At 38.7% G+C, this 17,428-nt stretch overlaps 1 protein-coding gene across 1 annotated transcript in view; it reads left to right on the top strand.

Annotated features, from left to right (window-relative positions):
* The window catches only part of trip4 (thyroid hormone receptor interactor 4), a 92,665-nt gene that overhangs the window by 13,168 nt on the left and 62,069 nt on the right, over positions 1-17,428 (top strand). The window contains exon 12 of the mRNA XM_034079348.1: positions 16,588-16,690. Within this exon, the coding sequence (XP_033935239.1) occupies positions 16,588-16,690 (103 nt within the window). The remainder of the gene's footprint in view (positions 1-16,587; positions 16,691-17,428) is intronic.

The following is a 17,428-nucleotide window of genomic DNA, read 5'->3' as shown; positions in this document are numbered from 1 at the left end:
ATAACTGAAACCACAGGCTTGTAGCCTATCACATAGCTGCAAGCTTAGCCACTTATCTGTTACAAGAAGTGCTGGTTTCTGTGGAATTCCATTTGTGCTAGCTCTCCCTCTGACCTCCAGAGTGGAGCTTCCGTGCCTGTTAGGCCGGCTGGAAGCTCGGACTGATGCCTGCGTTTCCTTGTGTGGTAATGTGATATTTATATGCTGAAAGTCTTCCTGCCAGCATGCCACGCACGCACGCACGCACCAACGCGCACACACACACACACACACCAACACACACACACACACACACACACACACACACACACACACACACACACACACACACACACACACACACACACACACACACACACACACACACACACACACACACACACACACACACACACACACACACACACACACTCTCTCAAAGGATATATTGGATGCATTCCAAAGGAAGGTTAGTCTAACGAGGCTATTTTTCTTCTCTGTAACATAACGTGAATCCATAGCAGTGGCTTCTTCCCTCTTTTCCTGCTACCTTCCCCCTCTATCATTCCATCTTCTTATTTCCCCCCACTTTCTCTCTAACAGTATGTTCTACAGTTCAGGGCTGTGAAATGGTATGTGTTCCTGGAGAAGTCCCATTATGCTCAGTGAACAGACATGCACACTTACATTCAACTATGCATCGTTCTCTCTGCTATCTCCTTCTGCACAACCCTCAGTCACACATTCCTCCCCTTCCTCCCTTTTCCTTGCTGGGCAGTTTGGCATGACAGAGAGGTCAGACATCATGTGATTCTGCAGTGGTGTGTAGAATGCATTCAGCCCAGAGTCCCCAGGCTCTGGATGACAACCAACCAAACCTCAGTCACAGGTTTTTCAACAGCATGAAAAATACATAGAACCATCTGCCAGATTTGAAATGGCCTGCTACACTTCCATCCTTAGACCACTTCATTGAATGACACACAGTTCCCGCTGTTTGGGTAACAGTGAAGCCTCTTTTACAATCTGTCCTCCATTTTGATCTGCTCATTAAACAGGACTTGTTTCTCCTGCTGTATGCTGATCACAGGATCTTGTAGCAAAGAAAAAGGCAACACGAGTAATATCTGACAGTTTGCTTTGATGGTCTAAAAAGACAGCAGTGTTGATGAAAATAAGTAAGAATCAAAGGGAGGTGACTGAATACTAATCTGTATGGTGTTATCCTGAATGCCAAACGAGTTCAAATCATCTTTTTTTATTATTTATTCGAAAAATGCAATCGTTATTGGTCTTTTAAATCAGACCTATTAAATGTATGACTTATTTCTAAGCTGTAAAAAAATGTTTGTCTCATTGCCAACGTCAAAGTCCTTATGCAATCAATACAGTTCTTTGGAACATTAACAGGAAAGCCCTCAAAGCACTATTACTATGAGTTTGAAAAACACTATTGACTATTACAATAAAGGTACAACAAGATATGAATTAACCAATTTGGTTTTTGTTAGTGTTGCATTGAAGAAATTAAATATCAATAATAGGAATCTGATGTACAAGATAATACAAACTTATTGGTTTATAGTCATTAAGATAAATGATGTGTTCTTATTTAATTATGATGCATTCACTTACATCAGTATTTATATAGATGAAATTCCTAAGGCTTTAATTCTACCATCATTTACACCATATATGAAAGAACAAGAAGTGATTCCCAAGAGAAAAAAACGATTTACTATACCAATATTTCCTTTGACATGTGTTAACCTGTGTGAAACGAGCTTCCCCGCTATCGGAATTTCAAAGCAGTAGTTGTTTCCTAAATTGTTAGCTTACTTGAATTGTTGATAAAACACATTTGACCTTCCATATACTACTTAATGTACTGAGGGAGGATATAAAGAAAATCAAAGGATTTAAATCAAGTCAATGAACTGGAACCATTCCTGCCCAACCTTTTTAAAAGCCTGTGATTTTGTGGTTAAAAATATGTTGAGCTGTAGCTGTTTTTGTATAGGCATGTTAACAATTTGTTGTCCCAGCAGATGTAATGGGAACAGCCTGTGTATCTTGTTTTTAGTTTGTAAAACAGTCATCTGGTTCTTACTTTCTGTTCTTTTTTAAATAACGGCCATTTCTGTGTTAAACAATGTTTGCATAAAGCTGGAAAAGAAAATACCTCCTGTAGATTTTGATGTTGTGATCTATTTAGCACCTTGCCACAGGCAATCTCCAACCCCCCTCAATAAGCTTTAATGAAGCAAAGAATAAATATGTTTGACATTTATCTCCCATCTCCACATCTGGTGTTTGTTGTTAATGCCCCAACATGGCTCCTCATGAGGCTATAGTGTCTGTGCCAGTTCTCTGCTTGGAATGAGGAAGTGAATGAAGGTTGTGTGCTGCAGTCAGTAAGTACTTTGCACAATGTCAGTGGGCGACCGTGTTTCCCTGCTATGGTGTTACTCGGTATTGGAAGAGCTCTCAATTTGATCATTATTCTTAACGCCTGTTCCATCCAGTTGTGAGAACACGCATTACTTCACTCATTACGTCTAGCTGCTTTTGAGTGTTTCTGCCAGCATTCCTCAGGCATGCCTTAGCAATTGCTTTGTCACACTAGACTGTGTGTGTTCATTTGAGAAGAGATCTTTATCCAGTCAATCCCTAACCCAGCAGCAGTATAACCACAAGTACCTCTCTTAAAGAGGGAGAAGCAGAGAGACAGAGAGCGAGAGACTCTCTGCCACTGCAGGGTCAGAGACTACAAACTCAATTGTACTCTGCTGGATGACATGTCTGCTCAGCAACTTCCTGCTTGCGACATCAGAGGAGAGGAAAGTATGGAAAGAGGGTGAGGCGAGGGAGGCAGTCCATGCTTCCAGTGCTGTTAATCTTTTCTCTTTTTGTGAGCAACAAACTAAAAAGAAAAGATTCCCCATCAAGCCAGTGAGTCTGACTTATTCCCAGGATATATTCACAGAAAATAGAAAAGCAAATTCAAAATGAATACCAAATATGTGAATGAATTTGAAAGGATTTTTTTAATCTTTCTTTTCTTTACTCTTCAAAAGTGCAAGAGCGCATATTCCCTTCTGAAAGTTAATATTTTAAATACATAAATGTTTTATATTCTATTAAAGAGATCGTCTAGAAGCGGTAGAATACAAAGTAGAAACTTCATTGCTAGAAATGTTCTATGTTCATCTGTTCTGTGAACACATTAATGGGATTTTTAAGAGGTTGTGTCCACAAGCTGCCAGCTCGGTGCTGCCAGCTGTTGCTGTGGGTTTTTTGTTGTTGAAGATTGTCAGTGCCTTTTATAAATGGTTTGATTTGGAAATCACAGGCATAGAGTACCAGATTGAATTAAAATGAATGATCAAAATAATGTTTTTATCTCTTATGTTTTTTATTATGTAGTTTAAAGTACTAAATGTGCGTATTATATTTATTAGACAATCCTAAAGCCCTGGGCTTAATGTGTCCGACAGATGTTTTCATATACTCTCTCTTGGGTTAGCTTATTTTTCTATTGAAACTGTGACATGGAGTCATACACAACATTGTTGTTGTTTGTCTTTACTACATGATCCCCATTAGTCTCACTCAATAAATGTCCTAATTCCACAACACAGAGGATTGTGCCTTGGAATGAGCTGCTGTCCATGTAAATGGCAGGAGGAGTGAGATCATTATTTTCAATGAGGCTCTGCCGATACGTGCTTAGGGGATCAGGGAATTCACAGTCTGCCTTAGCCGAATGAACATTAAATATGATGTCTTTTTCCTTAGTGTAGTGATGTCTCGCTGAAATGTTTATGCCTTCGATTTCTATGTGTTATTGTGTAAATATGTTTATTCATAATTTAAATGCAAAACCATGCAAGTGTAACATAATATTCCAAATATTGGCCTCATTAAAATGTGAACTAAGAATCAATAAGGAATTTGTAGTCATACTCCCATAGCTGCCAGCTTCATCTATTTATTTCCTTTGGCATATTTAGTGACATTTCTTGAAGCACATAGTTGACAAGCTCTTTTGCCACGGTCCACTGGGCAATTTGCCATCAAAATGCTTTGGCAGGCTCCGTGTATGAAGTAGAGTATTGATTTACATGCAACATCATTTTCTTTCCCTCTCAAATTTCTGGAGGTCAGTGTAGCGAGAATAGATTTCAGCATAATTACTTGAATAACGCTGACACTTATCTTTGAGCTGTGCATTGCCTGTGATGGGTGTTTAAAAAGATGAATATTGAGTAATAAATCTGCTTCTGTATCATTGAATAGTTCACAAGATTATAAAATCCAAAAAGGTATAACAGCGGTAACTAAGGATCAATTGTCAATTTCAATTAAAGCATCTTTCTTTCAGGGCCTATGATAATTCAGGGCTTTTTTAGTGCAATTCTAATGCAATCTCTAGATTCTGTCAAACCTAAAAAGATATTTTCTCAGTATAGCTGAATTGAACAGCTCTTATTCAACACCTTCTGTTTAACAGTTCAATGTGTTCTCAGTTGAAACGTATCAGTCGTATCCTCTTATCTATTGTAAGCTGTAGCACTAACCCATGGGCTTAGAGAAACCTAAAACTTGCCTTTGATAAGAATCAAGGGACAGCCTTCCTTCTGTGCTCCTTTCTCAATCCGGGCTCATTGCCAGCCTCGAGAGAAGGAGGTAAGAGACAGTTATTTCCCACAGAGGCTGAGTGAACACAGATGGGGGGGGTTTCTACCCCAGTGTCAGAATACAAAGCAAATATTCACCTTAAGAGACAGACATGTTCATAAACTCCCCGGTCCTTCTCAACTTCCACATTATGAAATAAAATGCCCACTGTGAAGTGGTTTGTTACCTTCCTTAAAATATGAGCCTTTCTGCTGACAGCACCAGGGTTAAGGAGAGCGGGATTTGTGGCACCGATAAAAGGAGATTGTGGTGGAAAATAAGAAGTTTTAATGCCTTGGATTCCCTGGAACTTTTCTTTGAAGTTGAGGTTTGAAAGCAGACATGGTAATTGTCTGCAGGGTTTCTTGCTGTGTGTTGGTGTGTGTGTGTGCCTGTGTCTGTTGTAAAGGAAAATACTAAGTGGAGAGGTTTGACTGTGTGGTTTTCTTTGAAAGCTGTGCAGTTGTCTTATACTTCAACTTATAATAACTACTTAAAATGTAATCTACTTATTTTTTTATCTTTGAGATTTGTTACATTAGACCACTTTAATAAACAATGCATACTTTTTTCTCATCCTTTGTTTTAAAAGGTATTTATTCTTTTTTCTGAAGGTTATTTTCTGCTGACATTAAAATTCAGTTCTGTAAGAGTCACTCATCAAACAGGAACTGAACTGTGAGTACAAGAGAAAGCCTTTCTCCTTGGAAAGTTCCAGCAGTTAGCTTGTTGATATTATTCCAACAGGATTTTTCAAAGATGTTTTTCGTTGCATGGCCTCAGATCTACTTCATATAGTAAACAAATCTCTTCACTCAGGTATTTTTCCACAGGCCCTGAAAACTGCAGTCATTAAAAAGAATAATCTAGATGCTTCAGTAATGAACAATTACAGGCCCATATCAAACCTCCCATTTCTAGGTAAAATCATTGAAAAAGTTGTTTTTCAACAGTTGAGTAATTTCTTGCATTTAAATAACTGTTTCGATGTGTTCCAGTCAGGCTTTCGTCCAAACCACAGCACTGAGACTGCTCTTGTAAAGGTCTTTAATGACATCCACTTAAACACAGACAGTGGCAGAACTTCAGTGTTAGTATTATTAGATCTCAGTGCTGCGTTTGACACTGTTGACCACAACATATTACTAGACCGACTGGAAAACTGGGTGGGACTTTCGGAAACAGTTCTAAATTGGTTTGAATCCTACTTAAAGGACAGAAACAACTTTGTTTCTATAGGTACATACACATCTGAGTTGACACATATGACATGTGGGGTACCTCAAGGCTCCATTTTGGGGCCTCTTCTCTTTAACGTCTACATGCTACCACTGGCTCAGATGATGAAGAACAACAAAATAAGTTACCATAGCTATGCGGATGACACACAAATTTACTTAACAATTTCACCAGGAGACTATGCTCCAATTCAAACACTGAGTAAGTGCATTGAACAAATCAATGACTGGATGTGTCAGAACTTTCTCCAATTAATCAAAGATAAAACTGAGGTAATGGTTTTTGGAGCCAAGGCAGAACGTATAAAAGTTAGCGCTGAGCTTCAGTCTGCAATGTTCAAAACAACAGATAAAGCCAGAAATCTAGGTGTAGTCATGGACTCTGACCTGAGTTTCAACAGTCACATTAAAACAGTTACTAAATCAGCCTACTATCACCTAAAGAATATATCTAGGATTAAAAGACTAATGTCACAGCAGGATTTGGAAAAACTTGTCCATGCTTTTATCTTCAGTAGACTCGACTACTGCAATGGTGTCTTCACAGGTCTCACTAAAAAATCTATTAGAAAGCTGCAGCTGATTCAGAACGCCGCTGCTCGAGTCCTCACTAACACTAAGAAAGTGGATCACATCACTCCTGTTCTGAAGTCTTTACACTGGCTTCCTGTGTGTCAAAGAATAGATTTCTAAATACTGCTGCTGGTTTATAAAGCACTGAATGGTTTAGGCCCAAAATACATTTCTGACCTCCTGCTAAATTATGAACCATCCAGATCTCTCAGGTCTTCAGGGACTGGTCAGCTGTCTGTCCCCAGAGTCAGAACTAAACATGGAAAATCAGCATTCAGTTATTATGCTCCAAATATCTGGAACAAACTCCCAGAAACCTGCAGGTCCGCTGCAACTCTTACTACTTTTAAATCTAGGCTGAAGACTTTTCTTTTTGTCGCTGCTTTTAATTGAACTATTCATATCTTAGACTGCACTGTAACTTTTATCCATGTATTTTTTCTTTTAATGTTTCTTTTATTAGCTTTTCTTTTTAGTGCCATTTTCTTAATGTCTTTCATTTTTTGTAAAGCACTTTGAATTGCCTTGTGTTGAAAAGTGCTATATAAATAAACTTGCCTTGTTGAGTCTAAAAAATGACTGTTGTGAGGCAGTCTTGTTTTTTTCTAGCCTGAGGGCCACTGCAGGAGGTGAAGTCATAAACATGGCTGGGAGAGTGGAACGTAGCTAAGTGAGGAAGTCTGTGTGAATCTCTCTGTGAAAACACATGACTTCACTACACCTGTCAGCAGCACTGGTGCTAGCTACAGTAAAAGGCCAATGTGGGGTTTCACCAGCGTCTTTTTTTTGCAGAGCAATTGTTATGCTTATGAAGCAAGGAAGTTGCAAAGATAAATTCAATACCTCTCCCATGGAATTTTTAAAGCGGGATGGTGACAGCTTGAAGTCATTTATATCAAGACAATAATGAAGCCTCAATTGCTGACACGCAGAGATGATTCTTGAACTGAAAAGCACAGAACTAATACACCACAGCATATGAGTTCATATTAGTGATTCCTGCTGAGATTCCTCTCTTGGTAGTTTAATGTCACATTGGAGTGATGGTTTGATTAGAAAAGACACAGGAGTTTGCTGTAAGTACAAACAACATTTAAATGTGTACTTTGATATACAAATGACATCAGTAGGTTTGTACTTTGACATTAATTACAAACGTACATATGTTTTTCAGTGCAAAATGTGTAAGGTGACATTTTAGTTGTAATGAAACTGCATTTTCACAGCAAAGGAAATGTGTGTTTGCAGTAGAGCAGACTCGGTGGCAGTAATTGGAAAATCATGGCTCTGGTGCGGAGCTTCTAATAATGAAACATCTCTCTCAGATATTAATAATGTAAAATATCAGGAGCCAGTGTTCGACACTCCTAGATAATGAATGTTCACTCTCCAACTTGACACCAGTTGAATCTGTAGGTGAAGGAGTATGTTACATTTTTAATCATCTCCATGCAGCACAGTGTGCCTGCGCTCTAATGAAAAGGACAAAGTGAGCTCCACTAGCTGCCTGTTTAGAAGGTGAAGTTATTGCTGCTTTGTGTTCATGTCACATGACACCAGTCTGATCCAAAGCCTGTGTCCTTGTAGGCTAAAGGTACACTGTTGTCCAAGGTGGAATAACATATGTTTTACCTCTTCTCCTGAAACGATTGTGATGTGATTCATTCTTGATAGATAAAGTGTATATCTTCTCAACACATTATTGATAAATCTCAACATTTAACAGTAAAAATTAAATAGGAATAAAAAGAGGAGTGTGTCTGAAAACAAAATTATTCTAACTTTATAGGCAACAGTGTACATATGTTTGCACCTCTTGCTTCCACATTTTAAAGGGGTTGTAAAAGGTGTCTGAGAATGCGTTGGGCATGTGATGGTCCCTGTAGGTAAAGATCAAAGTGTGCAGACGGACATGAATTGCAGTTAAGTTATTTTAGATTGCAATTACATTATTCTGCCAAAATGTTCCTGATTAGTCAACTAATTATTGGTCTATAAATGTCAGATTATAGTACATTTCGTGATCCCTATTACTATAAATCTCACAGATATTATAGCCCTTCAAATAAGACAAAGAAACTCAACAAATCATCACTGTTGAAAAGCTTAACCTAGGGAGCAAATCACATTTTTGCTTAAAAAAATAATTTTACAGTTAACCGATTATCGAAATAGTTGCTTATCAATGTTCTGACCCTAGACTAATTGATTCATGACTAATGATTTCAGCTATAGCTAAGATTGAATTTTAATTCATCAGCTCAAGATAGTATGCTCTAATTAAAGGTATTTTAGGCGTGAACTCTGCAGTTATTACTAATGATCATATATAAATGACTCATTATGCAAATATTATAGGATTTATATTGCCACAAAAAGAGTGTCCAGTTGAAAAAGTAATTTAAATAAAGATTAAGATAATTGCATGCGGGATGATTTGGCCTTGTTTTCCAGGAAAGGCAGTGTGTGGCTGAGAAACAGAACACAATGTTCAACTGAAGTCTAAACGCCAAATGAAATCAATTGTGCTTCTGGCTACATTTACATGCATGGTGTAATTTGGCTCTTTGCCATATTCCAGTAGAGATCCTGTTTGTGTTGAGCTGTTTACATGATCTGTTGATACCCTGTAGTTGAGTCTCTTTGTTACCATGAATAAACCAGTCAACAATTATTTCTATCCACCTGAGCTGTTCTATATTCATTGATGCAGTTACTATAGGCAACTATATTTTGACATGGCTAAACAATGATAAGAATAATTTCATTAGTAATTATTGTACCAATAAACCTTAAAATATATCAACATATTTTACCAATACCTTTATACAACGTACTGAGATTTTTACGGAAATGGTACAAACAAGTAAAGACCAAAGGGAAGACATTTGAAGCATAACATAAGTGGTTTATTTACTATAATTGGTGCCGTGATCAATTCAGCCCAGATTTCCTCTTTACACCAAAATTATATATATATTATACCTAAAATATAAGGCAGTTCAGCGATAGTGTTTTTGTTCTTTTTTAAATTTAAAACCAAAAATGCATTGAATGAAGGCGTTTCATTCATTCTGAAAAACTTTATGTTGCCGCCTTTATGATGTGAAGCTGCTCTTAATGAAACGCAACACTTCCTGCAGATGTTTCACAGTAAATGTGACGTGAAAAGATTATTTCTGCTGAAGTGCTGGAAGGCTTTTAATGTGAAACAGATGGAGGAATGAGTTTGCATTAACAGCAAACGGCAGATGGGAGGAAATCAGAAAACGGGGAGATTCTTACTAAAATACGATCAAACAAAGACATAAAACAGGGAATTGGAATAAAAGACCCGTCTGTCAAACAGCCTGTCTCGAAAAAATGCCTGTTCGATCGAGGTAAACAAAAGCCTTGTCCATTATTTGACAATTAACAGTGCAACATTGACGCTTGCTGACGCAAATAGAGGCTTTATTATCTGACTTGAACCAGATAACAACTTTCCAATCAGCTGCAAAATAAATATATATTCAAATTGACACACCTAAAAGTAATGTACGGTAACACTTTTTAAAATAATGTACACAATTATGATTATAAACTAGTACATTTTCTTAAGTTGTTTATTCTTAGTGAACAACACATATTGACTAACTAAAATAATTTCCCTTTTTTGTGGAGGATATGATGTGCAGATACATGTTACACACATGAACCGTATACATGTTTGCATGTCTTTTGTTGTCTGCGTGTGCTCTGGTCCTGTGCAGGGATGGAAAAACAAATAACATGCTTGGTGCGTGCGAAAAGCTGAAAGGCAGTTTCAGTACAGTTTCATGAGGGCAGCTGCATTTGTTTGAGCGTTAATGAATGCCAGAAACAGGCTTGTGTTGTTTGGTGAACACGATAGATTAAAGAACGATTGGCGAACGATTGCTGTTGCATACAGTTCCCAACAACACCCTTTCACCTCCCACATGTAACCCATAGCTCAGAGAAAGCCCATCTGTTTCTCCATTCCCAGGGTGAGAGCAGCCCTGACAGAAGTGGCTAAGCAGTATTTCAACAGTGTCCTTTCTGCGAAGACACAGTCGGCTTTGTGTAGTTCCCCATCTATCAAACATCTCTGTGTTTTCTCCCTCACCTTACCCTCTTCTCCTCCTATTATCCTTCTTTCTTACTGAATCATATTCCTCATTTTCACTCTCTGGCTCTCCCCCCTCTCATTGCCTGCCTGCCTCCCTCCCCCTTATTCCACCCTCCTCATTTTTAAAAGCCACATGCTCCCAGCCCGTCTGGCTCAGTTGCACCCTGCCAATGAAGCTCTTTTTATTGGGCTGAGATTGAGTGCAGCCAAGCAGGGCCTGGCTGAAGCTGGGGCCAGCCTCGCAGTCCCCCAACCCCCCCGACTGCACAGCCCACTCCACATGCCTGTTCGGGTCTGGCCCTGTCGCCCAGAAGGAGATTACTTGTCTCTGCTGCCCTTAATTGCCGGCAGCAGCTGAAAGGAGCCTGAGAGAGAGACATTGTAGAGAGAGGAGAGGGAACAGTGTTGGCTTGTTGAGCTGTTACTTGACAAGCTTGGACTCAAAGGTTTGTGTTCCTGCTGTCAAACCCTGGCTCTGTTTTAGTTGGTTTTATCAAGATGGATGTCGATGTCGTCAAATGTTGGTAGGAACTCATGGTATTTTGGACTGTGATGAATATATCATATAGAAGGGAGATGGTGTGTTGAGGAAGGACAGCTGATGAACGACTCATCAAGACTAGACCTCAGTGTGTTGCTTTATTAAAAGGATGTATGATAAGAGCAATACGACCGCTGTGCCCTCTCGCTGCCCTCTAAGCCACTGTTATTTTTCAGAGCCAAAGGCTTGCTTCCAGCAGCCTCTGCCCTGCCAACCCATTTGACTTTTTCCAATGAACTTGTTAATTTCATGTTATTACAGTTGGTTTTATGTTGAATCCACTCTGGCTTGATCCCAGCAAATGAAATCGTGGGCAGTTTATTGAAGTGACGGTCTCTGAAGAAGCTATGAGGTTGAATGAAATGTTCATCTCCTTCATTTTCATGCCTAGTATTTTGTGTGCAGGTTTTCTTTCAGCTGCGCTGCTATTGTTATGTTTTGAATCCTTATTTACAGCATGCTGACGCCATAACTCTTAGTTTTAGCACATATTCTCAAAGCGTTGCTGCAAACAAAAATGTTTCTTTAGATGAAATGATTTGTGTAAACACTTATTTTCAAGATCTAATCAAATACAAAACATTTGTATTGTCTATACACAGAAAATTAACTACTGAAATACATATCATATAGCTTTAAGATTTCAAAATAAAAGCTCCACATCTTTATAAATAAGCGTATTCACTTTATGCCGATAGTTAGACGCTCCGATGTCTGTGTGCTTAATCTATACAGCTATACCGGGGCAGCAGCTGGTTAGCTTGGCTCTAAGATAACGACGACAAATGACTGCTCAACACATAACTGTCAATTAAAACCACAACATATTGTTTGCACACTTATTGTTTTTTTATTGTAAAGATTAAAAACAAGATACAGTATCCCATGTTAATTATTAAGATGTAGTCCAGAGATGGCGTTTGTGTACGTTCTGCAATGGTTGAGCAAGTTGTCAGAAATGCGTAAACGCGTTACACAAAGTAAACAAAGGGTTAAAAAAGCAATTATTTCTTGTTGTTGGATGTCGGGGCTGTCTGTTTCCCCTTGATTTTAGTCTTGATGATTATTTAAATGTACTGGCTTCTAACAGTAGCTTCAAACTTTAGGCAGATGGCACATTTCCAAAAAGACGTCAACTTATTCCTTGAATTCAGCAAAAGTACATGACTGAATTATGCAAATGAAAACTGACTGGCGTACCAAACTAAAATGATAATGCCCTTGTTAAAACACATGAATATCAAGGTGGAGGTGTGTTTGTCTTTATTTCCTGAACACAGTCTGGAAGCCAGCCATGCAGAGGAGGCATTTTTGTGTTGAACATGAGCCAATTGTCAGCGATGTTTATGAGCAGTAGAAAGTGCAGAGCCCTTGTCTCACAATCGTCTGACTCTTAACTCAAAGTAAATTGGCCTGAAGCACTGAGGCATTAATGCACCTGTCACACTATACACCCTCAGATCTCTCTCATGTCAAACACATTGGTCCCTCTCCCCAGATTGCCTTGGGGCTTTTACCCAGACCTTTCATGCCACTAAAGACTCGGATCACCTTTAACTGAAATCAGTGTGACGGTCATAGTCACCAGTAGAGTTTTCACATAATTCCTCTCAACACATTTCTTAATTCCGCGCATGTGCTTCTCAACAAGCGCACCCTTAATTTCATTTGTAAGCAGGTCTACTCTGACTACATTAGATCCTTCCTGATGAATATGGAGGGCTTAAGCAAACCTGCTTGTCACACAACTACAATGTTTCATGCCCTTTTGATTAACATGGAATGGAAACAATTAGGTGGGGGAGCTGGTGAGGCAAAGCAGTACATTCAACTGCTTTAAATGCTAATTAGCTAATGGAGGATGAAAGAGAAAGGCAACTGGCCAGGTCTCACATGAACACACTCGAACTCCGGCTACAGCTACGCTCGTTTAATCGGAATTTAGCAAGACCACCACCATTTTGTTTCCTTGAGTACCTCAGAAGATACAGCCATCTTGTGTAATTACATTTTTTGGTAATGATATTAAATTAGGCTTAACTCATCATGTTACCGTATCTTTTTTGAATCATCTCTTATTCTGATGTTTAATCACTTCTGTCTTCTCTTTTTAGTTATTATAGATTTTCTAATCCAGGCGCTTTTAATATGATTTCTCTTAGATCATAGAGTTATTCTCATGGTATTTGAGGAAATATGTTGAGCTTCATCGAGCTGTTTAAGTGATTTTTTTCCGCCATTCAGACGCATGGGTCTTTTGCGTTAATGCCCCTTACAACTACATTAAGACAATAACAAAAGAAAGCTGCATTCTCACAAGATATTTGTCCTTTAACAAGCTACATAACTGATGGATTAAAAAACCTATTTTCCCCTCACAGTGTTAGTTAATGGGTCTCCTCACAGTGAATCCACAAGCTTTCGTGTCAGCTTCAACATTTAACTTATAAGAGCAAATTCAGCTGCCTTCTTTTATATTAATTTATTCCAAATGTAGCATTAATGAAATTAAAAGTGTATGGAGGATGTGCTGGTATGATAATAACTGTGGTTGCAATAGGATTGTTTTAACACCCTTTCTCTCTCTTTCTCTGTCTCTGCTTATTGGTTCAGATTTGTAACATGTTGAAAATGATATGGAAAGTGTAACAAGGTCCTACTTGCTACTCCTTGAAAGGGGTGATGAACACATGCCTTGCCTTGCCTTACATCCCATGTCACTGCCATTCACACAAGATCCGGGTCTACAATTGTAATTCCAATCGAATCACTGGTAAACTATAGAGTTAAATCCAACTTTGTATAAATCCAACAAATGACCGATAGTGCTTTAAAAGTAATCACTTTGCTCAATGCTAAATCCCTCTGGATTAATGTTTCATTCTAAGTGTCTTACATGGACATTTAAGTGAAGAAGCAATTAGGCTGTTTACCTTAGTATGCCATTTGAGAATACATTTATGGTCTTAACAGTTCCTTTCATTTCCCCTCTGACTAGGTATCAAAATAAGCTATTCCTTCTTTCTAATCTGATTGGAGCCGATGGCTACAGTGGGATATGAGTTCCTCAGTTGTTGTGAACTGAATTGGGTTGTATGTATTGGGGAAGACAGTGATTGTCTGAAAGTATTCTAGTTTTTTCTTTCCGTCAACAACAAAACCAACTCAGCCCGAGGCCATTGCTTTCCACTAAAGAAGGTCATCTATTGAATTGCTCACATTGTATATAGATTATTTATTGACAAAAAGCTAAATGTGTGCTAAAAGTGTTTAGCACACATTATGTAAAAAGTAGTAATTAGTGCAGTTTCCATTTCAAATGAATAGATATTTAGTGCACTACGCACCAGAACAGGCAAAACAAACTGAAGTGCTAATGTTTGTCACAATAAAAGTCACCCTTTTAAATCGGACAATTCTTTTTACGATTAACATCTGAGTTAAAAATCTGAAATGAGTAAACTATGCCCATCATATGTTCGAAGGTCATGTCTTCAAAACACTCGTCAAAAACACTTTGTCTGGCCTATAATCCATAACAAATATATTGATATATATGCATTTTCAAATGATATTTAACTACAGAGAAGTTACCTTGATGAATGGGTCAAACCGTTAATCCATATCATTTTCACTTGATTACATTGCATTACATGTTACTTGTTAGACGCTTTTATCCAAAGCGACTTACATACTCAAAAAAATACTGTGGACGATCACCACAGGAGCAATTTGGGGTGAAGTGTCTTGCCCTGGGACACAACTACATGCTGACTGCAGTGGGGTTTGAACCTGTGCCCCCCTGATCTGAACACCAACGCACAACCCACTGCGCCACACACCTCCCCACTTGCTGAGACTATATCATGCTTAAGCTACATGGTCAACAGAACGACAATAAGATGATTCCATTGTTGGTTTCAAAGGTATCTTATCAAGATTTTTTTACCAGTAACATCTCTATGAAGATATGTTTAGTTTTTTCCTATGTGGTTATCTGTTTTAGTTGTTGTTGTGCTAAAAGAAGCACATTAGCATGTGGCAGTCGTGATTTACATCGCTGCCAATGATTTCACACTTCACACAAAATGTAAACAGTAACTTTGTTTGCATACAAGAAAACTCCACATGGTACCTCTTACTCTTTTCGTGGGATTTTATGACACAGAAAAATATAGAACATTGCCAGCCATATCCCATTACACTACATTTGTGGACTCACAAGCTTCATCTTGTTCAACCCATACTAAATCACACATCATTTGGTTCAAGGGTTGTCAGGGGAATTCATATCTTGGAAACAGGATACTAGACTGCGAGACATCATTTAATTGGAATCTCTGCATCATTTGCAAGGAGGAATCAAGGGGCTCTTTTAGGGTCGTCACAAATATCTACCCACTCTGAGTGTTTACATATTTTATCACTCACCGGTGTATTACACTCCAGGCAACACCGACAGTCGTCTGAAATAAACATCTCTATCATCTCTCCCCAGTCTGTCAGAGACCATACAGATGGGTTGCAGATTTTGTTGATTTCCCTTAAAAGCCCCAAATTGGTCACAACATTCAGTGCTCCTTTGAGAGAGACTATGAATAAGACCGGGGAGAGGAAAAACCTTGCTGTCATGAAAAGAGCCGCTTCCTGGCTGGCTAGATGCAATCGTGGCCACTATCTTATAGCGCCGGAGGAAATTGGATGAGCTGAGAGCCTTTGGCTGCCAGTGATGGGAAAGATGACTCCTTTGTCACTGTGTCAGTCAATTCCATACTCTCACCTGAGAGACCAATCAATAACAGCGGGGAAGAGACGTTTTCTCTGGTCTATAGCCCTCTGCTGTGGGCGGCTGTCAATGATGTGCTGTAAAACATCCTCTGCGTCATAGGGATGAGGAATGGCTTATGTTTTATGGTCTGCATAAATATGTCATGGATGTGGTTAAATGCGATGTTTTTGTAGATTTAGAAGTATGCTTTTAATAAATTATGAAATGTTGGAAGGTAACGATGCTCTCTGTAATTACAAGAAGAAACCATTAATATTGCACACATGGTTTTAACATTTTTATTTGTGGGATTCTTTTCTCTGTGTATGTCTACATCTAAAAAAGACTTGGATTTCGGCACTGGTTGTAATGAATGTTGTCTCATCTTTGCTGCTCGCAAGTGGTGCAACTGCTCTCATTAGCAGCTGCATCATTAGCTGTGCAATTATAGTGCATAAAACCCAGAGAGACCAATAACTATCAGTTGCTCTCAGGGCATGTAGTGTTACATCAGGCATGGAGGACATTTCGCTTGATGTAGGAACCCAGACTCTCACTGAATGATTCATGACCGTGATAGCGGGCAGGCATCGTGAGATTAACATTATTCTTTGCTCAATATGGCTGGGCTTTGTAAGGTGATGCTAAACTGTTCTTTCCTTTCTTCCCCCACCTGCAGTTCCCTAATACCTGTGAGGAGTCTGCTTCCCCATTCGTCTTCATCTGCACCAATGCCCAGGAGATGCTGGTGAAATTCCCCATGAAAGGGAAGCACAAGATCTGTAAGTCCTACTCATTTAATGTAAAATGAAGTGGATAACATTAGCATATTCAAAATAAGGGTGTTCTTTTATCATTTATTATCAGCTATCTACGCATACACAAATGAGCCTTCAAAAGTGAAGGCACAGGGTCTGATTACTATGTGTTCATTAATAAAACACAAACACATAGTGTACTCCCACATACTCGTGTACAGAGCCATCTGTAAAGACAGGGTTTTTCTGTCAGGTTGCCTGGGGGACAAGCTAGGCCTGGATGTGCAATGTTGTTGCTGTATTGTGTGATTTATAATAGGACTCAAATGCATTTTCCCTTTGCTGCCAGTGCTGCCGCTGCGAAATGATGTACCAACAAGCTCTTTTGTTGATATTTCAAAAGCATCTGAAGACTATAGAGGATTTTTTATTCAGTCGACCTACAGAGATCTCTTTCAGATCTTACTCGTCGATTCAGAAAGGCTTTTAAATAAATGGAGATTCTGACCTTTTGCAATTGTTTTGAAAATATGGAACATTTAAAAAGGTTTGAGAAGTTTAGGACTGACCTGCCAGGGAAAACTGATTCAGATGTTTAGCAGTGAAGTTAAGTTTGATTAGTGATATACGATGTCTAAGAAGTATGTAAATACTGTAAAAGTCTTTGTCTCGGGTTTGGAGGATATCAATATGTTCCACTTTCCTTCTACTCTAGATTTGTTGTCGCCTCTCATTTTATTTTGAAGTATTTTGTGTTTATAC

This window comes from Pseudochaenichthys georgianus, chromosome 3 (genome assembly GCF_902827115.2).
Source record: "Pseudochaenichthys georgianus chromosome 3, fPseGeo1.2, whole genome shotgun sequence".
NCBI lineage: Eukaryota > Metazoa > Chordata > Actinopteri > Perciformes > Channichthyidae > Pseudochaenichthys > Pseudochaenichthys georgianus.
This window is presented reverse-complemented; position numbering and strand designations above follow the sequence as displayed.